Consider the following 25514-nt stretch of genomic DNA (forward strand, 5'->3'; position numbering starts at 1 on the left):
ATGAGGGGGCTGGAGTGCCTGACTTATGAGGAGAGGCTGAGGGAACTGGGATTATTTAGTTTGCAGAAGAGAAGAGTGAGGGGGGATTTGATAGCAGCCTTCGACTACCTGAAGGGGGTTCCAAAGAGGATGGAGCTAGGCTGTTCTCAGTTATGGCAGATGACAGAACAAGGAGCAATGGTCTCAAGTTGCAGTGGGGGAGATCTAGGTTGGATATTAGGAAACACTATTTCACTAGAAGGGTGGTGAAGCACTGGAATGGGTTACCTAGGGAGGTGGTGGAATCTCCATCCTTAGAGGTTTTTAAGGCCTGGCTTGACAAAGCCCTCGCTGGGATGATTTAGTTGGGGTTGGTCCTGTTTTGAGTAGGGGGTTGGACTAGATGACCTCCTGAGGTCTCTTCCAGCCCTAATCTTCTATGATTCTATGCTGCTGGTTCTTTAAGGAGGAAATAAGGCAATTTGAAAAAGCCTCAAAGGAATGATAACTTTCCCTCCCCGGTGAAACCCATCCTGGGCCTCTAGGGCTGCCTGCTCCGAAGCAGTTCCAGGTTCACGAGCTAGTCCCTGGACGCGTGTAATCCCTCTGAAAGGACATTCGCGGCTTTCTTGGGTAGGTGAACCACATGCTGTCCTGCTCTCATGGTCAGATGAGGCCAAGCCCAGGGCTCGGGATTCTTCCCTAAGCCAAAGAAAACAGTTTGTTTCTTTGGGGGGGTCGGGGGGCGGAGGGAGGTCGGCGAAGGAAAGAATGAAACACACCAGCACCCACAGCATGTTTCACTGCACGAGTATTGTGAGCGGTGTTGTGATAGCCATGGGTATTACAGTAGCCCCTAGGTGACCTAGCCACAGGCCAGGGCCCCTTTGTGCTATTCCTCTAACATAAAGGAACACATTAGCTATCTGTGTCTGTCTGTCTGTCCAATCAATAGCCAGAGCCTGCTGGTGGCAGAAGCTAAGGACACCTCCCTCCTCCCCACATGGACAAAGGGAAGCACACATAGTGCCGGGAGGGGTTGGCTCTGTCCCCAGGAGCCCGGACTGATTGCGGGGCAGACTGGGGCTGGCTGGGGATCAGCCCCACCGCTGGACTCCTGCTACCAGCCAGCCAGCCTCCTCATTGAAGGGGGGGACTGTCACTCTATATGTGACCTCTCAGTCCTCATCCACAAAGGAAACCTGCCCAGCACCTTTGACAGAGGAGCCTGGGAGTTTAAATTCATAATTCTGCTAGACCCCAAACCCACGGACTCAGCAGAGACGCTGGTTTTATGTCTCAGTACAACCCCGTGTAACCCGCTAACTCTCCTTTATCCTGGGACTGCAGAGGTGTTTATCGGCCACTTCACTTGGAATGGTTTGTGGTAATGTGCTGGGGATGTGCAGACCTGCCCCTGTGTGCATGCTGTTTGCTTTGGTGCTGAACCAGCGGCTGGGACAGCAGAGGCTGAGTGTGATCACAGAGGCCAACCCCCTTCATTACAAAGTGGCCTTTGTCAGTGGGTGGTTGTGGGGCGGGGTGTGGCTGATGGGACTGCAAGGAGTGCCTGGGTACATTGTGTCCTGCCGCCCCGCGTCTGCGGGGGGTTCCGAGGCGGCTTGGCTTTGTGCAGTGCAGGTGCCGGGGTAGCCCTGGAGGGGGGCAGTGAAGGGAAGTGCTTGGAATTGGGAGGGATTTGTTCCATTGGCCCCTGTGTGTCTCTCTGCGTTCCAGTGAAATACATGAAGGAGATCTCGCCGTACTTCAAGAACTCCTCGTCCGGGGCGACCGTCAGCTGGGACCCGTCGCCGGCTGTCTCCCTTCAGAAGCAAGCCTCGCCCATCCTCTCCCTGCGTGACCTCAAGGAAGGGAAGAACATGCCTCTGAAAATGTGCTATGTGTCAAGGAAATGTCTCCCCAGTGACCCAGAGAACAGGTAACCCAGGCCCCCGGGGGACTTGCCCAGGAGGGGATCCGTGCCCCCATTCACAGCATGACCCCGCAGGCCCCCCGGTGCGCTCCGCCCAGGAGACTGTGTCCCACTCGAACCCATAGCCGGAGTAGGGATTGGCAGACTTAGACGGTCTCTCAGGAAGAGCTAGTGAGGAGCTGGGGGAGTGGATGGATCACCCCCCGCAACACACACACACTTGATTACTGCAGATCTTCGGCTGTTCTCCTGACAGTCCCACATGGGCCAGTGGGGCAAGGCTGCATGTGCAGTTCCCAATGAGTACTGTCCCTTGCCATGCGGGGCCCATACTGCCAGTGTTCCTGGCCTCTGTCCTCACCCGGCACTTCAATGTGCTGTGCTCGACAGCCGCCCTGGCATGCAGCTGGTGAGGATCCCATTGAAGTCACTGTAAATCCAGAGTCACTCCTGTGAAGTCAGTGGAGCCAGGCTGGGGTAGATCCGATCTGAGGGAGATCCCAGGGATTGCACTTGAGCGGGACAGTGCTCTTGGCCCTTGGTTTGAGTTGGACAGAGACCCAAGTGCTGCTGTTCTCTAGGCTCTATCTTTTTGTTTCTAAAATGCAGCCACCATGGCCGCAGGTGACTGCTAGGGGATTTTTCTGTGGCCACGACAGCCTCCCGGGCAGAGCTGGGGGGGTGCAGAGACTCTCCCCTGCAGAGTCCAGCTGTTGCTCCTGGATGCGCTGCCTTGGTGTCTGCTGGTGCCATAAGCAGGGGATCAGCACCATGTACCAGGCAGCCTCCTGGAGGCTCCAGGCAGCGCCTCTGCAGACTTGTGGGACCGGTGTGTGTGCTTGCTGGGAGAGGAACCTTCAACTCCGCAGGCAGCTGGGGAGTTCTCAACTCGCCGTCCCAGGGGCTGAGAGGCTTTGTGGGTAGGCTTCAGGCTCCAGCGTGCTGTGGCTCCAGGAGTGGGCTTTGGGCTTCAGCGCCCTTCCCTCCCTGGTTTCAGCTTTGGGGCTCTGGGTTTTAGCCTCCCCACTCCCACCCCACCTGGCTCCAGCCACGGGGCTCCCGTGGCGGGCTCTGGGCCTCAGCCTGGGACGGTGGGGCTCCCGCTTGGATAAATGGTCAGAGCGGCTTCCAGCAAGAGTTGGTAGCCATACTCTGAGGCCACCAAACAATTTGTTATGAGAACCCCTAGCAGATGCTTTTCGGTCCGCCCGGCTAATGTGTAGGTCTGGGGTCTCTCTGGGTAATGCCTGAGAGGGGACGCCCTTACACAGGGTACAGTCCAGGAGAATGAATGTGCTGCTGCACAAATGCACAGCAGAGAGAATGTCGTTAGCATGGGCAATCCAAGGGCACTGCGGCCCTGTCTCTGCTGGGCTTGTTCCAGACTGCAAAGAGAAGTCAAAGAGAACGACTAAACGTTCCCAACCCCCCTTGGAGCACCCCACCTGCCCAGTGCCACGGGCTCACGGGAACCCTGGGCTCTCCCAAGTGAGCGGGTGAGTGGCCCAGTGGTTGAGCTGGTGGCCTGGCACTTGGCAGACCAAGGTTCAATGCCAGCCTCTGCCACAGACTCCTTGGGTAAATCCCAGTCATGCGGGCCTCAGACCCTGCCTGACTGTGAGGTGCTGCGGTGACAGAGGCTCCACGGGTACCCGGGACAGACAGTCTATGATTCAGAGGCCTTTCACACTGGGCTTTAGCTCTACAAGGCTGCTGTTGCTCTCACTGTTGAGTTCTTGGATGTTAGTGATGGGCCAGGTAGGAAGCAGCCAGAGCCGTCACTTCCCGATCGCTGAGGAGCCAGGCTGCCTGTCGGGAGTGTCCCGCTCACGTTAGCCCATCTGGCCCAGCCGAGCGCTAGGAGCAGGGCTTGAGTCTCCAGGCGGGGCTGGCTCCTCCCCGGGGTTTATTACAGCGGGAATGTAGGAGAAAATTCAGTGTTTTTGCCCTTTTATTGATCAACATTTTCATGAAATCTGACCCGATCGTCTCCCTGCCCGACCCTGGCTGAGCAGCCTGACCCAGCCCTGTCAGCTGGGTCCGTTTGCCAGCGGGGTCCTTCCCCCGTGTTACGCAGGTGTGTGATTGCTCACATCAGCCATGGCACGTCAAGTCTCCTCTCTGATTGGCTTAGTGAGCAGAAAAACAACTCCGAGCAATGAGCCCCTTCGGGCTCACGCTCCTGGGCGGTGTCCCAGCACCCAGCATCGTCCCCAGCGCGTGGCAAAGAACTTGAGCCCGCCAGTCAGAGCCAGCTCCAAGTGGCTTCTGAATTCACTTGCCGTCTGAGCGAATACAGTCCGTGCTAACGGCAGTCCCTTTCCTAGGGCTGGGAACGTGGCCCTGGGGGGATCCCTAGGCCTGCGTCTGGGAGAGGTTTAGGCTGATTGCTCAGGACCCCCTGTGCTGCGCTGCTGCCAGACGCTGAAGGCGCGTGGGCAGCAGTAGACTGGGGTGGCTGACTGGTCTGCAGTTTGCATGTATTCCTGCCGTCGGTGCAGCCCAGCTAGAGACGCCAGCACTTCAGGTGACTGCAAGGCAGAAGCTGAAGCCCTGGACTCTACTGGGAAAGCGTGAACTGGAGCAAGCCCAGTTGCCTCCTGCTGCCCCAGCTACCTGTGCCCCATCCCGCTGCGCGGATCCTGGCCACAAACCAGCCCTGCCGGGGGCTCCTTCTTCACAGGTACCTGGAAGTCTGTTCGGCAGATGGGCGGATTCCCCTCTTCCTGAGAGCAAAAGACGAAGTGACTGCCCAGTCCTGGTTCAACGCCATTCACACCAACGTCAACGCCCTAGTGCCCAGAGTCAAAGAGGAGCTGAGAGCCCTGCTGGCGGCAGCCGGCGTTGCAGGGAGCAAAGAGATCAAGCACGTCGGCTGGCTCACTGAGCAGGTAGCCCAGCCTTTCGGGTGTGTACGGTCCTTCGGTGCCGAATTGTACTGCTGATAAGAGATTGCGCACGCTTCTCTGCACAGCTCTGGCCGGGCAGCTCAGCCCTTGTCACTTGCACCCTCTGTGCTTCCCACTGTTCTCCCACAGCTCTGCCAGTGAACCGCAGTCCTGACCTGCAGCCCCCTCCCCGGCTATTCCAGCCCCGGGCCCCTCACAGCCCTGCCAATGCCCCTCACTCCCGACCCGCAGCCCCCTGCTATTCCAGCCCCGGGCCCCTCACAGCTCTGGCGATGCCCCTCACTCCCGACCCACAGCCCCCTGCTGTTCCAGCCCCGGGCCTCTCACAGCCCTGCCGATGCCCCTCACTCCCGACCCGCAGCCCCCTGCTATTCCAGCCCCGGGCCCCTCACAGCCCTGCCAATGCCCCTCACTCCCAACCCGCAGCCCCCTGCTATTCCAGCCCCGGGCCCCCTCACAGCTCTGGCGATGCCCCTCACTCCCGACCCGCAGCCCCCTGCTGTTCCAGCCCCGGGCCCCTCACAGCCCTGCCAATGCCCCTCACTCCCGACCCGCAGCCCCCTGCTATTCCAGCCCCGGGCCCCTCACAGCTCTGGCGATGCCCCTCACTCCCGACCCGCAGCCCCCTGCTATTCCAGCCCCGGGCCCCTCACAGCTCTGGCGATGCCCCTCACTCCCGACCTGCAGCCCCCTGCTATTCCAGCCCCGGGCCCCCTCACAGCTCTGGCGATGCCCCTCACTCCCGACCCGCAGCCCCCTGCTATTCCAGCCCCGGGCCTCCTCACAGCTCTGGCGATGCCCCTCACTCCCGACCCGCAGCCCCCTGCTGTTCCAGCCCCGGGCCCCTCACAGCCCTGCCAATGCCCCTCACTCCCGACCCGCAGCCCCCTGCTATTCCAGCCCCGGGCCCCTCACAGCTCTGGCGATGCCCCTCACTCCCGACCCGCAGCCCCCTGCTATTCCAGCCCCGGGCCCCTCACAGCTCTGGCGATGCCCCTCACTCCCGACCTGCAGCCCCCTGCTATTCCAGCCCCGGGCCCCCTCACAGCTCTGGCGATGCCCCTCACTCCCGACCCGCAGCCCCCTGCTATTCCAGCCCCGGGCCCCCTCACAGCTCTGGCGATGCCCCTCACTCCCGACCCGCAGCCCCCTGCTATTCCAGCCCCGGGCCCCTCACAGCCCTGCCAATGCCCCTCACTCCCGACCCGCAGCCCCCTGCTATTCCAGCCCCGGGCCCCTCACAGCTCTGGCGATGCCCCTCACTCCCGACCCACAGACCCTGCCCCTGCTATTCCAGTCCCAGGGCCCTCACAGCCCTGCCAATGCCCCTCACTCCTGACCTGCCATCCTGGTAATGCAGTACTGCCATGTTACTCCAGTACAGGGTCCTCTACAATGCTCTGCTGATGCACCCAGTTCTGGCTTGCCACTTGCCCTGTTATTCCACTCCTAGGGCACTGCACAGGTGGTCAGGTGTCTCTGGGGGATTGTGGCTGTTTTCCTCAGAAGCATCTTGTCAGTGCAGGAGATAAGGTTTGTGCCAGCCAGTGCCACTGAGTTCAGTGGTATTGGATGGCAGGAGGGTTCATGCCCAGTGGCAGGCTGCGTGCATCAGTGGTGTGATGTGGGGTGGCCGTCTGCAGGATATTGGACTAGCAGGACGTGCTCAAAGGCACTAAGCCAGAGGGGCCGGTTTGTGATGCCAGGGGGTCTGGCAGGAGGTGGGTCAGGCAGGAGGAGCGTCTGGCAGGAGGTGGGTATCGGAGTAGATGCACTAATGGCCTATTCTGGAACAGCATCTCCTATGCTATGCTATGCCGAGGGGCCCAGTTCATACAGATTGTGGTTCTCTCCAGGGCAGTCCAGGGTGGGAACAGCATTGCCTAGCATGGGGCTGGGAGCCAGAACTCCTGGGTTCTCTTTCTAGCTGTGCCACAGAGTCACCATGTAATCTTGGGCAAGTCTTTGCACTTCAGTTTTGAGACTGGAAAGGTGAGTGGAGGTCCTGACTCTGATCTCAGTTACCCTGGGGGGAGGCAGGCGTCACTCCAGAATCCAGCACCCATCCCAGGCTCTGCAGAGTGAGCCACAGAGCACTTCCCCCTTGCAGCAGGTAAGCAATTGGCCTTGTTTGGCAGGTGGGGGAAGTGAAAGCTGAGATGAAATGCCTTGTCCAAGGTCACAGGCGTCCTACCACCCACGCCAGGGCTCAGTCCTCCAGGCTACGCTGCCTCTTAGAGGCCACATTTTGCCCTGGAAAGCTGCCCTCCAGAAGGTTAGACTGGCCCATGCCACTCGGTGACGTGGCACTGTACATGCGCAAGGGGTTGTTATTCACTGCTCTCTGGGAGCTGCGCCTCTGGCTGTTTTCCATCGGGGAGGGGCTGTGTAGCCCTCGTGCGGACCAGGATTTGCCGAGTTTACACAGAATCCCGTTTTCTAGCACAATGTTCATTGTTGTTTGAACACCTGGGCAGGGAGGCTGCTGAGCCGGAGCCTCGTCACCCCGCCGGGTGCTCGCCCCAGGCCAGCGCGGGGAGGGAGGGAGAGAGAGGAGGTGGTTCTCGTGCTGCTCCAGGAGTTTAATTTGAACAGCTGCTGAGCCCAGTCGTTCCGGGGCGTGAGGCAGAGAGGAGCCGGCTGGGTGCTCAGTGCAGGGGAGGGGGTCGCGGAGAGCCTTGTTGCAGCTGGATCCACCCCGAGGCCCAGTCCCCAGTGCAGGGTGCGCATCTGCTCCAGGGCCGGTGGCGGGTGGCGCCAGCAGACGTCGTGCGGTGGCGCAAGTGAAAGGCGCATGAGCTGGTGCGTCTCCGCCCGTGCCCTGGCAGACGGACGAGTTCACGTCATCAAGACCACTGCAGCCACGGGCCCAACTGGGCTCCCAGTAGGCATCTCAGAGAGAGAGGCCAAGCCATGGCCAGACCCTGGAGCCGGAGCAGGCCGACGCTGAGGTAGTTTGGCAGGAAAGCCCACGCTCTAGGCCTCCTGTGGGTCCAGAGAGAGTTTGGCTTCTTCGGGCTGCCAGTCCCCAGCCCGGCACGCCGGGCAGAGCCCACCATCGTGGCTGCGCTGGTTCCAGTTTGGTCTCATGTTCCTTGCTTGGCTCATCCTGCATGGCGGGATGGAAGCATTTGCTGAGCTCTCTCTTCACTGGCTCTGAAGTTTCCCTGCCCCCATCCTGGCTCCAAGAAATGCCCTTTCCACTTAGCACTAGCCACCAAGCCCTGGCCTGGGGCACTGCCCCTTCAGTGAGGCATTGTGGGAAACAGCCAGTCCCCTCATCCTTGCCCCCCCGTCCTGGCACTCCCTGACCAGTGGGCTCCCTCCCTTCCATTCCCAGGTGCCCACTCTGTACAGTCTCGCCCCACTCACAACGGAGGTCCCTCTGCCCAGGGGGAAGGGAGCTGTCCTCTGAAGACACCCTCTGCTCTGGGGCCCATTTAATCACATGCTCTCTATTTTCCAGCTCCCCGGCGATGGGACGAAGAACATCCTCACCATCCTCACGGAGAAGGATCTTCTGTTCTACAGCAGCCTCCCACAGACCAGGGATGCCCTGAACAAGCCAGCCCACAGCTACCCTCTCATCGCCACCAGGTGCCGTGAGCCGACTGGCTGCACTGCCTCGAACTGTAGTGCATTGGTGCAGGGAGCCACCCAGCCTTACCTGAGCAATGTGTGCTGGGACAAAGCCCCAGGCAGCCCCCACCCAGCAAGCCCTTGCTCTCGTCTAGCACCTTTCATCACTAGATCTCTAAGCTCAGGCAGTGCTAGTAGTCCCATTTTCCAGATGGGGAAACTGAGGCAGAGAGTGGTGAAGTGACTTGCCCAGGTCATGCAGCCGGCCAGTGGCAGAACCACAGCCTCTGCTCCTCACCTGGTCCGTCACTGGAGCTATTTTGCCCCGCGCAGGTGACAGATTTGTCAGCATCAAAAGAGTTGGTTGTCCCCATGGCAGCACCACAGACAGTTAGGCCCAGAGTGGGGTTTGCAGTGCTCAGCACTGGGAGGGGTGAGTTTGGGAATAGGCTGAGGGTGTTCAGCGAGGCCCCCGGCATGGCCAGTGGGGCTGGCCATGGAGCCCGGGAACCATGATCCTCAGGCGCTGTGTCACAGATCAATCTGAACAGCCACAGTCTGTGGGACTGGCCAGGTCTTGCTTGAAGATCCAGATTCAGACAAGCCCTGAACAGCAAAGCAAAGTGAAGCAGAGACCTGAGTTTGGGTCTGGCGTGAAACCAGCAAGAGGTGACTCAGGCTGTGGCCAGTGGTGGGCTGTGCTAGAACTGGTTAGTGCCAATGAAGCAGAGTTAACTAGTGCTGTTGTGAATCTAGGGGGACCCTCCGAGATGTGTGTGCTGGGGGTAGTCAGTCAGCTCCCCATTGTGTTTGGCATTGGGCTCCTGTTTCTGGCAGCTGTCAATGTCTGACACTTTGCTGGTGGCAGATCAGTCCCTCAGGAGGCGCTCGGAGGAGGACGGAGCAGTGTGACAGCCTGGATTGCCAGCTGATCCCTTCTCCTACACCAGAGAGTGCACCAGGGCTGAGGCAGCTGGGAGACCAAGCAGCAAAAGTCACTCTCCCATTTTGGGATCCCTGCACTCCCCCCACCACAGGCCCCCTGGGATTTCCCCTCTCTCCCTCCCACGGAGGAGGGCTGGGAGCAGCTAGCGGGGCTCATTTGAGCATGACTCGAGACACTGCCCCCTCTGCAGGTGGCATCACTTCCCAGTCCCTTGCAGCCGGGAAGCCTCGGCTGGACCCTGGGATAGATCTCTGAATAGCCTTCAGCCCACCAGCTGGCTTCACATTCCTCTGTGCAGCCACATGGGGCATTCGCCAGGCTAGGAGCCCGCATGCCTGCTAAGGAGCACCCACATGGCATTGCAGGAACATCTCTACAGGGTTCCAGAACCCAGTGGGCAACAAGATCCATGTGACTTACAGCCAGCACTCCAAAATCTCCGCTCAGTAACTCTGACCTCAGCTGCACCTGCCACCAAAAATATTTCCTCCCAAATGTGGCATTTCCTCCCCAGGCTCAGCAGGCAACCTTCCCTCGTGGGCCAGTGAGAGGGAGCAACAGAGATTTCCTCCCCTCTGGAGAGAGAGGAATTCCCCCGTGCAGTAGGATCCAGGCCTTGGTTCTGGGCTCAGTAGATGAGGAGATGTCAGGCGTGAAATGTGTATCGAGACTTCTTGATAAGCTAATTCCACTTGTTTGGAGAGGTTTGTGACATATAAGAGGAGTCGTGTTCCTCTCCCCGTGAGCATTGTGCAGTAGGACCCGCGGCCACGGGGGTAACCTGGCTTTTTACACGCAGAGAGGTGCCAGACCCAGCGGGGACAGTGACCTGTTTTGTACGCTCACCCCGTAAAACGTTCCCAGGTGGCTTCTCTATAAAGTAAGTGGCTGTTTCACCTCCTCCCACCAGCAGGGTTTCCTGTGTGCCCTTCCGAACAGCCCATCTAACTCACTCACGGTTTCACTGCGTAATGCCGCCATTCCAATGCGGTGCTGACAGCAGTAAACCTTCCTAGACTCTGGCGCATGTACTTTATAGTCTGTATGCTGGAGATGAGCCTGAGAGCCAAGAATTCAGAGTTAGATTTATCTCTTAAAGCTTCCATCACCTTCCAGAGTTCAGAGCTGTTTGGGGTGCAACCATCCTGAATTCCCCACTACAACGGGCTGGGGGAATTCAGACCAGTGGGTCAGGCTCACTCATGTGTAGGCAAAACTTTCCCCTGGTTACTAAGGACACCTTAGACTATGAAACCTGATAGACCGACAAGCTTATTTCCCTTTTCATTTTCCACCATTGATGCTGTTGCTTGCAAGTTTTGCAGTGAGACTAGACCTGTCACTGTTCCCGTCTGTATCTAGTCAGCGTTGCTCTCAGGCGTTCGCACCCAGCTGCTGTTTGGGAACGCAGCCAGGGAATTAAGCTGGGTTACGGTTTTGAAAGGGGACTAGTGATTTAACTGCCCAACTTTTGCCACGTCAAAGAGGCCTGATTCCCAGAAACTGCTGAACATGCCCCATCTGCCAGTCAGACCTCTTACATATAAAAAAATCAAAGCACGTCTCTGACATTTGTTAAAAGTGCTGCTCATTTTACGGTTAGCCAAACCCTTGCTCTTTATTAGGGATTCTGCATCTGGGGCCTAAACCATTGCTGAGGGTTGCCACTTGGCCATAAAGGTTCCTGGAATTTCAGTTCATGATTCCACATTTCTGAAATCCAGCCAGATGGAGTGACTGCAAGGGTGTCTGGGTGGGACAGAGGCAAGTGCCCCCCAGGGAGGAACCAGGGGCCCAGAGAAATCAGCCCCTGTGTATCTCAGCAACACTCTAGCCAGGGGTGGAGCGAGAGACGTACATGGTGCTGCAGTGGTCTCTGCTGGCAAATGTCTCATACTGCAGGGACAATGAAAACAGGTGGAATCTGAGGCCATTCAAGAGGGGAGCATGTGCTTGAAGGGCTCTGCTCCTGTAGAATTACAGGTTTCAGAGTAACAGCCGTGTTAGTCTGTATTCGCAAAAAGAAAAGGAGTACTTGTGGCACCTTAGAGACTAACTAATTTATTTGAGCATAAGCTTTCGTGAGCTACAGCTCACTTCATCGGATGCATACTGTGGAAAGTATAGAAGATCTCTTATACACACAAAGCATGAAAAAAATGGGTGTTTACCACTACAAAAGGTTTTCTCTCCCCCCACCCCACTCTCCTGCTGGTAATAGCTTATCTAAAGTGATCACTCTCCTTACAATGTGTATGATAATCAAGTTGGGCCATTTCCAGCACAAATCCAGGTTTTCTCCCCCCCACCCCCTACAAACCCACTCTCCTGTTGGTAATAGCTTATCTAAAGTGATCACTCTCCTTACAATGTGTATGATAATCAAGGTGGGCCATTTCCAGCACAAATCCAGGGTTTAATAAGAACATCTGGAGGGGGGGGGGGTTTGGAAAAAACAAGGGGAAGTAGGTTACCTTGCAAAATGACTTAGCCACTCCCAGTCTCTATTCAAGCCTAAGTTAATTGTATCCAATTTGCAAATGAATTCCAATTCCACAGTCTCTCGCTGGAGTCTGGTTTTGAAGTTTTTTTGTTGTAATATCGCAACTTTCATGTCTGTAATCGCGTGACTAGAGAGATTGGAGAGTGGGTTTGTGTGGGGGGGGGGGAAGAGAAAACCTGGATTTGTGCTGGAAATGGCCCACCTTGATTATCATACACATTGCAAGGAGAGTGATCACTTTAGATAAGCTATTACCAGCAGGAGAGTGGGGTGGGGGGAAAGAAAACCTTTTGTAGTGGTAAACCCCCATTTTTTCATGCTTTGTGTGTATAAAGGATCTTCTGTACTTTCCACAGTATGCATCTGACGAAGTGGAATTACAGTGCCCGTGCCCCCCTGCATCCCGGGGAGGCAGAGCCTGTATGCATATCGTACGCCCCCTGCGCTCTCTCCCAGCGGAGGGCAGCCGGGTATTGTTACAGACAAGTTTGCAGTGTGGAACAGAAGGGGCTGACGGGCCCCCCCATCCCCGGCATTTTAGGCCTCACGCCATTTGCAAACCCACTGGCATGTGAATCGTATTTCATTCCTTCACCGTACAAACCTCAGCCGGCCCAGGTTGGTGCTGGATGGAACCAGGGTACGGAAGCCCTGACACCAACTCCAGCAGGGGCCGGCGGGACTGGAGCTCAGCTGTTGGGCTGGCAGTCAGGACACCTGCATTTCCTCCCAGGCTCCGCCCCAGATGCCCTGTCCCATCCCTTCTCAGAGGTTAATGGGAGGTGGCGTTCGTTGCCATGTGTGAAGTGCTTTGAGATCCTAGGTGGAAGGGGCTAGAGAAGGACAGGGTATCGCGAGCTGTCATGAACGAATCCAGGGTACAGTTCAGACTTCACCCAGTGCGAAGCAGAGCAAGGAAACCAGCACCATAAAGGGTGAAAGAGCCCTGCCACCTTACAGAGAGTGTCTGTACCTCTGGCTCCCGTGAGCGCAGTGTCCAAGCACCTGCCAGTCGGTTACATGCCCCCCCCTCACATTTACCAACGGGGAATCAAGGCAGAGCGCCCCAGATCCTAACTCCCCTGGGAATCAGTGGAAGTTAGGCACCTGAACACCTGTGAGGATTTGGGCCACAGGGATTAAGTGACTTGCCCAGGGAGCAGGTGGCAGAGAAGATCTCCTGCATCTGAGGCTAGCGCCCTAACCACTAGGCCACACTTCCTGGAGGGTGGTGGTGCTCTCTCCATTGCACTAGTGGACAGTGGTGTTGGGGGTTCTTTGTACAACTGCCATTTCATGCTGACCAGTCTCCTGCTCTCCCTATGCAGGCTTGTGCACTCCGGTCCATCCAAGGGCTCCCTCCTCTATGACTCGGAACTCTCCTTTGCCTTGCGGACGGGAACCAAGAAGGGGGTGGAGACGCACCTGTTCAGTGTGGAGACGCACCGGGACCTGGCGATGTGGACGCGGATGCTGGTGGATGGCTGTCACAGCGCAGCCGAGTTCACGCAGGAAGTCTCAGCAGGTCAGGAACTGGGGAGGCCATGGGAGGCGAGTGTCAGGAGGAGGGAGGGAAGCAGAGACTTGCCTGCAAGGGTCAGGCAGTGTGGGGGAGGCCAGACCCCTCAAAGGCAGTGCTCTGCCTGTTCTCACAGGGATCCTCTCCTCACCAGCAGCTGGGGCTCAGAGTGAGTCAGTCTCCCAAGTGAGTAGTGTGGGACACTGGCCTCCCCACATTGGGAATTGCTGGTGTCATGAATAGTGATATTCTGTGGGGTGAATGGGGTGCCAAATACCATAGCCCAAGGGGCATGGCCAGTGGGCAGTGGGCAGTGGTATACATGGCAGTGGGTACCTGGCAGAAGGTGAGTGGGGGGATCTGGAGGGAGGGACACAGGAGCGGGAATAACACTCCTCAGGGAATACCGAGGGCTGGTGCTATAATACAGGGAATATTCGACTGCCAGGTGGGGAAGAGCCTGCCAGCTTCAGCTCAGGAGCTGGGCACCGTGCAGTGAGCACCCAGCCCTACATGGGCATCCGTGGCGAACCATAGGATGGCTTGCTGCCTGCCCTGCCCAGGTCTAATCAGAGACTTGCAGACAATTCCTCCAGGCCCCCTGATCTCTGAGAGAATCAAGTGCAGGCAAGGCTGCCCCAGGCTGAATCCAGCTGCAGCCCAGCCCAGCTGGGATTTGCTGGGGGAAGAAGATGGGATGTGAAAGTGTCCAGCTGACAGGGTGGCAAAGCAGCACTCGGGACAGAGGCAAGAGAGAGCCCTGGGGAGGAGGCTGGCTGGGGTGGGCACGTTTCAGAGTTGGCTACAGCTGATGGAGCTGTAACTTTGCAACACATGGTGGGCCATGTCTGCCACCTGGCTCCATGCAGGGCAATGGCACTGTGCCACTCCCCACCAGTGGAGGATCTCAGTTTCACCCCACACCTGGGGATCTTCAGTGATATCAGCTTCACTTCGCTCTGAACTCTGCGGGCAGTTTGCCCATCGGGAAGGCAGTGGGGGACTATGTCCCATGTACCCTGCAGGGCCACGTTTCACCTGGCTCTCACCGCTGAGTGATGTTCCAACCCCAGCTGCCCCAAGATGCCCTGTAATGAGTACAGCTCCAGGCCCTGCACCCTGGGGGCTGCGGGAGCAGGGGAGACTTTGGGGGGGAAAGGAGCACTGAGCCTGAGTGATGCCATTCTACCCTGGTCTCTTTCAGCCTGCACATGGAATGGGCGGGAATGCACCTTGTCCATCCACATCGACAAGGGCTTCACCATCTTCACCACAGAGCCTGGCATCAGCAGGACCATCCTGCTGCAGCAGCCCTTCGAGAAGCTGCAGATGTCCTCTGATGATGGGGCGAAGATGCTCTACCTGGACTTCGGCAGCGCAGAGGGAGAGATTGTGCGTTGGCTTGGTGCTTTGCTCGCTTGCTGAGATTGCCTGCTGCATGCTCCCTCTGGGACCCCCAGGGGGAGGTGGGAGGGGTGGGCGGAGTGTGGGTCCTCTGACAAGGGATCATGGGAATGTGGCTCCATCTCAGAGGACAGGTGCTGCTCAGGCAATGGGCAATGCAGGATTCTTGCATGACTTTGAAGAAAAGATAAACCAGGCTGGTAGCATTCAGGGCTGTCAATGCCTCCCCCGGGCACGGAGCGCAGCGTGGGGAGTAGGTACTGGGTGGGCTCGGGGACAGAGGGATGGGTGGTCCGACCCGTATTATGTCTAGAAGGAGATGAAAGGAACGAGGAATAGATCCTGGGCTGGAGTTTTGCTCCTTTAAAACGTTGCTCTGTGGGGGTTCTGATGGGGCGGGGTCCTGTCGGGCAGGACAGCAGGTGAGGGCAGCATGTGGCTTAGAGGTGTGGTGCTGGGACAGCAAGCAGCCTGTTGCCAGGTACCCCCGCAGGCTTCAGCTCCCCATGTCTGGGTTCGTTGCTGTGAAACGAGGCAGGCGGTGTCATTTCCAGCCCAGCTGGGTGTACACATGCACGCTCCAGGCGAGGTGGCTCACTAACCATGGTCATGTAGCCATGGTGGGCCAGGTTCACTAGCCCAAGAGTCATCCCATGGGAGAGCCCATGCACGCACTCAGGGGGGCCCCACCCTGCGGCTGCACTCCAGCTCGCTCAGACCTCACACCGGTGTGTCTGCCTCAGCTGGAAATCACACCTCCAGCTCCACTGTACCCACAGTGGTTTCAGACCCTTTCCTCCCACCCCACGTTAATAGCCAATAGCAAGGGGCACCAGCCAGCCCTGTTCACCGTCTCACCCAGATGCTTCAATGGGTATGTCTACACTGGAATTAAAAACCTGCAGCCGGCCTGTGCCAGCTGACTCCTGCTCGTGGGGCTCAGGCTAAGGGGCTGTCTCATTGCAGTGTAGACGTTTGGGCTCAGGCTGGAGGCCAGGCTCTGTGAGATGGGAGGGTCCCAGGCTCGGCCTACATCAACACCACGGTTAAACAGCCCTGGAGTCCAAGCCCTGCGAGCCCGAATCAGCTTGCATGGGCCGGCCACGGGTTTTTAATTGCAGTGAGTCTGAACTGCCCTCTCCCCTGGGAGACAGCATCTGGGGAGGATGGTGAAGCAGCTAAAGAGGAATTCCTGCTCCTGGGCTCTCTCCCCGCCAACGTGACTTCACGGCACATTTCACCCCCAGCCCTTACCTGCAGGGTGGCCCTACAGTAGCAAAGCGGAGGCTGAGAGGTCTGAGCAGAGCACTGACCATTGCAAATATTCCCCTTTATTACAGCAACTGGACCTTCACTCCTGCCCCAAAACCATTGTCTTCATTATCCACTCATTCCTATCCGCCAAAGTGACCCGGCTCGGGCTGCTGGCATAGGGGCCTGGGAAGGATCCAGAGAGAGAATTCGAATCCCACAAGAGCTATGCACTATGGCGATTCCCTCCTGGCCAACGCCAAACGAAAGCCATTCAGACAAGATGCGAATGACTGGGTAACACAGCCACAGCCAAGGAAAACCACTCAATGTCCAGGACACCTGGCATAATCCCTGCCACTGCCGGGTCTGCCTCCCACCAGCAACGAGACAGAAGGCACTGCTCCCAGCCCGCTTGTAGTGGGCATTCTCTGCAGCCTCGCTCAAGAGCTAACAACATTCCCACTTCGACAACAGCACTCGAAACAAGCTTGAAAAATACCCAGGCAAGACAAAACACCCCCCCAGATACACTGTCACGCTAGTGCCTTGTGAGATGATATTTTCTGTACAAAGAATCAGTTTGTATCAATATTTTATATTTATATAGCTCGGTTCTAAAGGCTCCCCATATTTTAAACCCCCTTTGTCATAAAAAGAAGCTGTAGATTAGATACTTCAACAAACATCTCTGATCCCCCAAGGCCCATTTTGGAAACAATTGGTCTGGAGTCCTGATCCAACTTTGTATTCTTTTGGCCGATGTGAACTAGAGAGTATGAAGTCTATTTGCTGATTTATTCAACTCTGTAACTAGTTAGAAGAGCCATAATTTAAAACCCTTCTTATTCATTAGATTTGGATGGTTCTGTTTCTTTTGCTAACTCGCAGCCCCTTGATAATTTTATTTTTTGGTTTAATTTTTTGTGGCGCAGGGGTTGTCAGGTAGGGAGCAGGAAAACAATTTGTTTTATGAACCAAAAGTTCATGCATGAAAATCTTTTTTTTCTTTTGTGAAATAAACATCACAGACAACGCCAGATGATATTTGTTTCCTGATTTATGCTGAGTAGTAGCAATTCTATGACAATTTCAAGTCACAAATGGCCTGATGCTTTGATTTAATTTTGCCAAAGTATGGCATGAAAGGGAGCAAAGAGGACTGTGAGGTTCTGACTGGAGAGGACCGAAACAACAGGAGAAAGTTCTGCAATAATGTCATTGACTTTTTTCTATTGGGGGGGTTCAGACTTTGAAATTCTAGCAACGTTCATCAAAATTCAAAACATTTCAGCTTACTCTAGATCTGATAGGAAGAGAGATTTGAACAGAGGGGACATTTCTGGTTTTAGCGTTACTGGTGCTATTTAGGATTTGGGAAGAAGGATTAGTTGCTCTGATTGTATTGTAAGTGCTGAGCTCTGCTAAGCTTCTTTCTCTCAGGCTTTGGCCCCATGGAGCTTGCCCAGACCTTTTCTTTATGGTCAAATGTGGGTTTTGTAATTAACAGTTGCAGCTCTACTATCTTGGGCTGACTTCCTGTCCAGCCTGCCAAGCCAAGTGGTGTTAGAAATGGCCGTTCTTGGATGGGAGAACCTTGGAGAGCACTAGGTGGTATTAGTGGCTCCTTATGGGATGTCCTTGTCTCTGAACCAGTGGCTCATCATAGTGTTTGGGAGTGCTGGAGGCATTGTCTGTTGTCCGTGACAAGAGAAGTGGTTCACCTGACCAAAAAGGGGAAGAGCGTCTTTGTAGCCAACTCACCAATCTGGTGAGGAGGGCTTTAAACTAGCTTCAGAGGGGACGGTAAACCCCAAAAATGCAATCTTAACAGAGGGCTAGATGTTGGGAGGGCAGGCGGGGGGGTGGGGGTTTAGAGCATCGAAAATTACGATAGGGTAAAAGGACCAGCACGAGAGAAATCAATGGAGGAATCTGCTCAGCATCTTAAATGTTTATTCACAAATGCAAGGCATGTAGGGAATAAACAGGAAGAACGGGAAATATTGGTACATAAACTAAATGATGATTTAACTGGCATCTGTGAGACTTGGTGGGATAAGTCTCATTACTGGAATATTGGTATAGAGGGTCATGGCAGGGGTCTACTACAGACCATCACATGAGGAAGAGAAGGTGACTTGAGGTATTTCTAGAACAAATAACAGAAATATCCAAAACACAAGACCTGGTAGCAATGGGGGACTTTAACTACCCAGACATCTGGTGGGAAAGTAATACGGCAAAACACAAAATCTCCAGTAAGTTCTCAGAATGTGTTGGGGACAAATTTTTGTTTCACAAAGTAGTGGAAGTAACCAGGGGGGCAGCCATTTTAGACTTGATTCTGACCAACAGGGAGGAATTGGTTGCAAATCTGAAGGTGGAAGGCAATTTAGGTGAAAGTGATCATGAAATGATAGCTTGCACAATTCTAAGGAAAGGAAGGCATGACAGCAGAATAAGGACAATGGAGTTCAAAAAAGCAGACTTTAACAAACCCAGAGAACTGGTAGGTAAGGTCCCCTGGGAAGAAAATCTAAGGGAAAAAGGAGTTCAGGGGAGCTGGTTGTTTCTCAAGACAATATTAAAGGAACAACAGCAAACTGTCCCGATGCAAAGGAAAGACAGGAAGAATAGTAAGAGGTCAATATGGCTCCATCAGGAGTTTTTTAATGACCTGAAATTCAAAAAGGAATCCTACAAACAGTGGAAATGTGGACTAATTGCTATGGACGAGTATAAAAGAACAGCACAAGCATATGAGGACAAAATCAGAAAGGCTCAGGCACACAACGAGTTACACCAAGCCCAAAGCACTTTCCCCAAGAATAGGGGTGTAATCTCAGACAGGTCCAGTGCCAAGAATTATATTCTGCCTCTAGCTAATCCTTTTGGTTTCAGTTGGAAAAGGTATTGTTCTCTTCCTGGACTAAACAGCTGTGCAGCGTTACTGAGCCCTGGGAAGCAGTTGCAGTAATTCACTCCAGAAGTGGCTGCATTTCAGCGATTGCTGTATGTGTTAGCTGAAAACTCTCTGGGATCCTGCGGGATACAACACCTTACATGAACTGTAAGGAATCATAATTGTTAAAGCCTGCACAAGTCCTGCTACCATTAAGCTCCCCAGAAGAGTTTTCTGAACACTTCCTTGGCTTTCAAAGACACCTGAGTCCCAGCCTCCATCTCTGGCTGTGAAGTCACAATGACACTGCCAGATGCACTCAGCTGAGCACGCTCGGAGCTGATATTTAGGTTAGGAGTTGGCCTGGAGGAGAGATGCATTCTCCCAGCTCACTGCCTTTCTCATGATCAGTGTTAAAGTCCTACACACAGCAGACTGTCGTAGACAACTGAGTAGAGACTTCTGGCCCTCTGTAGAATTCTATGAGTTTACCCTACATCTACCCCCTCAGTAAGGATCTTTCTCCATTCCGTTTGCTAGGTGCATAGAGTCATTTCTACAGAACCCTATGCAGTTCCCATAGACATCTCTGGGCTTCACCCCTAGTAAGTTCTGTAGGACATTGCAATCAGTATGGGGAGGGGGCACCAGCACCAACATTTTCAAACGTGGTTGTCTAACGTTAGGCAACAAGAGCTATACAGAGGTGCCTGAATAAATGGCACCCACAGCTCCCGCTCAGTACACTTTTGACAGTCAAGTTTAAAATGAAAAGGAGTATTTGTGGCACCTTAGAGACTAACAAATTTATTTGAGCATAAGCTTTCGTGAGCTACAGCTCACTTCATCGGATGCCTAAGCCCTCAGGTGGTGTCTAGCAAAGGCAAAGGCCGGGTCTGGGGAAGATTTCTGTTTGAAGTACAGCAGTGATGCTGTCCAGCCAGCTGCCTGTGAAGTAGGGCTGTAAAGCGATTTAAAAAATTAATCGCAATTAATCAAACTGTTAAATAATAATAGAATACCATTTATTTAAATAGTTTTGGATGTTTTCTACATTTTCAAATATACTGATTTCAGTTACAAAGGGTACCGTGCTCATTTTATATTTATTTTTATTACAAATATTTGCACAAAAGAAATAGTATTTTTCAATTCACCTAATACAAGTACTGTCGTGCAATCTCTTTGTCATGAAAGTTGAACTTACAAATGTAGAATTATGCACAAAAAATAACTGCATTCAAAAATAAAACAACGTAAAACTGTAGAGCCTACAAGTCCACTCAGTCCTACTTCTTGTTCAGCCAATCGCTAAGACAAACGAGTTTGTTTATATTTGCAGGCGATAATGCTGCCCTCTTCTTGTTTACATTGTCACCAGAAAATGAGAACAGGCGTTCTCATGGCACTGTTGTAGCCGGCATCGCAAGATATTTACATGCCAGATGCACTAAAGATTCGTATATCCCTTCATGCTTCAACCACCATTCCAGGGCACATGCGTCCATGCTGATGACAAGTTCTGCTTGATAACAATCCAAAGCAGTGCGGACTGACGCATGTTCATTTTCTTTATCTGAATCAGATGCCACCAGCAGAAGGTTGATTTTCTTTTTTGGTGGTTCAGGTTCTGTAGTTTCCACATCAGAGTGTTGCTCTTTTAAGACTTCTGAAAGCATGCTCCACACCTGGTCCATCTCAGATTTTGGAAGGCACTTCAGATTCTTAAACCTTGGGTCGAGTGCTGTAGCTATCTTCAGAAATCTCACATTGGTACCTTCTTTGCATTTTGTCAAATCTGCAGTGAAAGTGCTGGGTCATCATCTGAGACTGCTATAACATTAAATATATGGCAGAATGTGGGTAAAACAAAAAGAAATCTACATTTATAAGCTGCACTTTCATGATAAAGAGATTGCACTACGGTACTTGTATGAGGTGAATTGCAAAATATTATTTCTTTTATCATTTGTACAGTGCAAATATTTGTAATAAAAATAACAATATAAAGAGAGCACTGTACACTTTGTATTCTGCATTGTAACTGAAATCAATAGCTTTGAAAATGTAGAAGAACATCCAAAATATTTAATAAATTTCAATTGGTATTCTATTAACAGTTTAACTGCGATTAATCGCGATTAATTTTTTTAATCGTGATTCTTTTTTTTGAGTTAATCGCGTGAGTCAACTGCAATTAATTGACAGCCCTACTGTGAAGCACCTGCCAAAGTCAGCCCTGAACAGGACCAGGGGATGGCAGGGGAAGGTGGTTCCTGAGACAAGTGCACCCGCTTGAAATTTTTCTGTTGAAATATTTGTGGGATGAAACTTGACCAAGACAAAAATGGCCATGGAAAATTTTCATTTGGCTCAAAATGTTCTGGTTTAAAAACAAAAATATACAAATGAAGTGTTTGTTAAAAGCTTGGGGTTGCAGTAAAAGTCGAGATGGGCCGTTTCTCTGAAAGATCTGAGCTGGGAATTCTTTGGGGGAAGGTCTCTGGCCTGGGTTATACAGGAGCTCAGACTAGAGATCACAGTGGCTCCTTCTGGCCTCGGAAGCTGTTTGGCGCTAGGAAATGGTTTGGGGTTTTTGATTTTCTGATGAAAAACTGGAAAAGTTTCATGGCAAATGTAGCGGGGGAAGGGAATGTTTAGAAATGTCAAAAAAAAAAAAGCAGCAGCAGCAGCAGCTGTGGCAATTAAATCCAGCCGCAGCTTTCCAGAGCCCTGCTGAACAGGAGCGACAGCCGTCAGCCCGGAAGCGTCCCTCGTCCAAGACAGCAAAATGCGGACAGTGGCTGCAGCAGTGTCCGTGCCCCGCCTGGTTTTCAGGTGAGATGAATAAGTGGAGCAGGGCTCAGCCTGTGGAAGGCTGACAAGCCCTTCAGGCAACTGGCCCCTTGAACCCACTGCGCACCGAGTACGGGAGAGTGGTGTCGATGAGAAATGCTGCCCTCTGCTGGTTTTTTTCCCCCATCTTAACAGGAACCAAGAATCTGGAGCTGCCATTTACCAAAGCTTTGAAAATACATCCGTTCACGGGTGCCACTTCACTTCAGAACCATCAGCGTTACAAACAAACGATCTCTCCTTGTGCCGTGGTCCATGGGCGGCGGGTATAATAGGCCAGGGAAGCCTTTGGGCTACAGTTTCACTCCTTAACTTAGGTTATTGTGCTTCCTACCTTAAGCTGTGTATTGCCACGTGCTGTTAAACAGCACTGTTTTGCTCCAAAGACGGTTGTGTTACACACACACACCCCTATTTTGCATAGCACTCTGGTAACTTCAGGCTGAAACCTGCTTTGAAATGTAAACTATCTCCACACCGCATGTGCAGCAGTAGATCCACCGAACAGCCCATCCAAGATCAGGGCATTGCATTTAAGGGTTGAATTCATTTGTTGTTGTGATTAATTCTAGAGTCTAGAACTAATTCAGCTTCTTTCTCAGCTAGTGCCTGCCTTTGTTCCCTTCGTTATGTATTGCCAACGATGATCATTATTTGTGTGAAAAGAGAGGGCACTCTGCCAGCATTGGCCGTATTGCCACTATGTGTACCTTACTCAGCGCAGATCTAGACATCGCAGTCGTTCAAATGCTGATGGTAGCACTGACCCTCAAAGCCGTCCCCGTGCTTTACGGTTAATTACGGACATCAGGTATGTCACAGAGGGAGAGGTAGCACCTCTTGTGGTGCAGAGGGATTGAGAGCCAGGGTCCTTGGATGGCATTCCTGCCCTGCCTCTGACTTGCTGTTTGACTCAGGTCAATTCACACAACCTCTGTGTGACAGGGTGCACCAGACCCTTAATGGCCCCCGCTCAAGGCCCTGTGGTTCTACTACGCCCTGCCCCAAGAAAGGAGCTGGGAAGGCGGGTCCTCCAGGCCTGCCTAGAGAGGCTGCACTGAAGCAGCCAATCAGAGCCCAGCAGGCTCAAATAAAAGGAGCTGCAGGGGCTGAGCAGGTCAGTTCCTGGCTGGGACCAGTGGGGTGAGGATGGGGGCCTGCCTCACCCTGCGCTACCCACTCCATTGCATTTACTTATGTTGGGAGAATGGGGACCTGAGAACTTTAAGGCTAAGGGGTGAAGATAAAGGGACCAGGTGGGCAGAGGCCCCAAAAGTAGCAGCAGAGGATTACAGGGAGCCCGGAGCTTTGGCAGGCTGGGATTCCTCACTATCCAAGTGGCCTAACCCTGAGAAGGGAACCAGGCATGTTTAGAAGCCCAAGAAAATGGTGGGATTTAAAGGGCCCAGAGATGGGGCTGAAGACCCTGGGGAGGGTAGGCAGTTTGGTGAACTCTTTGCTACCCCGGAAGAGGTTTGTTCTGACTGTGTGACTTGGCTGGAGGGCCGAGTCATTGAACACCTGCCAAGTGAGGTCAGCAACTTACAGGGGGTGCAAAGAGTTGGAAAAAGCTTGCAGTACTGCACCCAGCCACTAGGAGGCACTCAAGGTGAGTGTCCCCCGTCATGCTCTTCTTTCCCAATTTATAAAATGAGAATTAGAATTGTGATGCTTCCTTGATTCATAAGGTGCTTTGAAATCCTTCTAGGAAACAAACACTCAGGTGGTTGTTTGTTTTTAATGCTTTCGAGAGCAAAGGCATCATCAGGAAGGAGCTGTGGAGGTCTGGTCCGTATGTGCAGATGGCCTTCAAAAGTGCAGTAAACGTTATCCCCTACACTTGGCAATTCAGGACCCTCTGTTTTTCCAAGCTCTGGTTTATAAAGGTCAAACAAGGCAGTGTTGGATCTCACCTTGTTTTGCAAAGGAAAGTAAGTAGCATTATAATTCCCATGTCACAGCTGCAGAGGCTGAGGTACACAGTGGGGAAGTGACTCACCCAAAGTTACACATAGGTTAGTGTCAGGAATAGAGCTGTGGTTTTCTGTGTCCCCAGCCCATGCTGTAGCCACTTGGACATGCTGCTTCTTAGGGTAAAAGCCTCTAAAATTTTCAGTCTAACATTAACCTGAACTTTTGGTAAATAAAGTCCACGCTGCAAAAAACAAATGACACCATATCAGAATTGTAGCTGATCAGGATTTTTCAATGGAACATTTTTTTTCCACTGAAAAATTCCAATTTGTCAAAACCAAAACTGTGGGAAGGGCTTGGTGTCAACAAATTTCCCTACTCAAAAGTTTAAAAATGGTCAGCGTCCCGTTTCACATTGTCAAAATTAAAATTTTCAGGGTTTTGGTTCAAAGTGGCTTTTTTTCATTTTGAAATTCAACTTAATTTGTACTGAAAAATGTGAAAGGTTGAAATCGAAATGAAACGTTTCAAGCTGAGCCAAGATGAATTTGTATTGGGTTTTCTTGCTCGTGAAAAGATTTTGCCGTTTCATCCCACTTCAGGACAGGCCACTTTGCCCTCTCACAATTCTGGGTTGCACTTGATTTCCAGCCTCTCCCAGCCAATGCTCTGCAGCTGTGCTGCCGTGACAAGCCTTATCAGCTGCTTCTTTTGTTCAGATGTGCTGTGTATAGAGTGTTTGATCACCATCTAATCACTACAATGCTGCGGCCGAACCTTGTTACTGACATGCATCTGTTGCCATCAAGCCATCCACCTTCTACAATGGCTCATGGGCCCATTACCAGGCCATTGAGCTGGGAGCTCCAAATTTATGGGCCGTGTATTTAAAAGAGGCCTCAGTCAGTTTTGCGCCAGTAATTTTGCCCTTACTGTCAATGTGGGGCAGATATTGGCGTCATTTAAAATAACTGAGTGGCTGATCTATGGACACAATCAGGCACCAAGCTACCTCAGTGCCAGTCTTTGCACACACAGAATCAGAGGTTGGCTTTAAAAATGTAGCCATGAAGGATTATATTTCAAGCCTTTAGACCTGGGCCTTAAACATTTAGTTTTGTGCTGAGTCTGGGGTCCACAGCCTCTCTCAAGCAGAAGCAGCATCTGGTCCTGTTTTGACATGCAACCGGGCTGGCTGAAGGCTGCATGAGGCCCCCTGGGCGTGTTGTCTTTCTCTAACCGTTCCAGCAGCTGGGGAGATGTGGGAATGATCAGCCCTCCTGACTCAACCTTGGTTTTCAAGGGGCTGTTGTTGGTTTGCTCCTGTCCTTGGTGCAGAGAAAGGGCTCCAGGATCCCAACTGGCCGTCTGCAGTGAAAGGATTGAGAACAATCCCAATCAGATGCTGCGAGGCTCATATGCTGAGCTTTATTTTCAGAGAACACCCACCTTGATTGTTAGAAGCCAGCAGCTTTATGCTTGGCTCAAAACCACCCTAATGCCAAAAGCAGGGCATTCCTTTCACAGCCAGGTGCCCCAGCCCTGATGGGGGTTTCAGTACATGCAGCCACAAAGGAGAGACAGGGCTGCCAGGCAGGGTCTGAACAGTGAGTGCCACTTCAGGGTTCTCCATCATGCTGTCTCCCGCCCTGCTTTGGAGGGACACTGGAGAGGCAGGTGTTGTTTGGCAAGGGTTGTTGCCCTCTTCCTGCCTCCAGCTGTGCAGAAGAAGGATCTGAGAGGCTCCCTTAAAGACAAGGATAGGGGAGTTTCTTCCCAGCCCATTTCCAACAGAGGGGCTTTTGTGCTCCAAGCT

At 53.1% G+C, this 25514-nt stretch overlaps 1 protein-coding gene across 2 annotated transcripts in view; it reads left to right on the forward strand.

Moving 5' to 3' along the window:
- Positions 1 to 17063, forward strand: part of SNTA1 (syntrophin alpha 1) — a 71418-nt gene extending 54355 nt beyond the window's left edge. For both annotated transcript variants that reach the window (XM_073309912.2, XM_073309913.2), the window contains 6 exons: positions 1717 to 1918; positions 4596 to 4803; positions 8288 to 8418; positions 13178 to 13374; positions 14573 to 14760; positions 16113 to 17063. In XM_073309912.2, coding sequence (XP_073166013.1) covers positions 1717 to 1918; positions 4596 to 4803; positions 8288 to 8418; positions 13178 to 13374; positions 14573 to 14760; positions 16113 to 16205 — 1019 coding nt within the window. In that variant the 3' untranslated portion in view covers positions 16206 to 17063. The remainder of the gene's footprint in view (positions 1 to 1716; positions 1919 to 4595; positions 4804 to 8287; positions 8419 to 13177; positions 13375 to 14572; positions 14761 to 16112) is intronic.
- Positions 17064 to 25514: the final 8451 nt, after the last annotated feature.

Source organism: Lepidochelys kempii, chromosome 13, assembly GCF_965140285.1.
Source record: "Lepidochelys kempii isolate rLepKem1 chromosome 13, rLepKem1.hap1, whole genome shotgun sequence".
Classification (NCBI taxonomy): Eukaryota; Metazoa; Chordata; order Testudines; family Cheloniidae; genus Lepidochelys; species Lepidochelys kempii.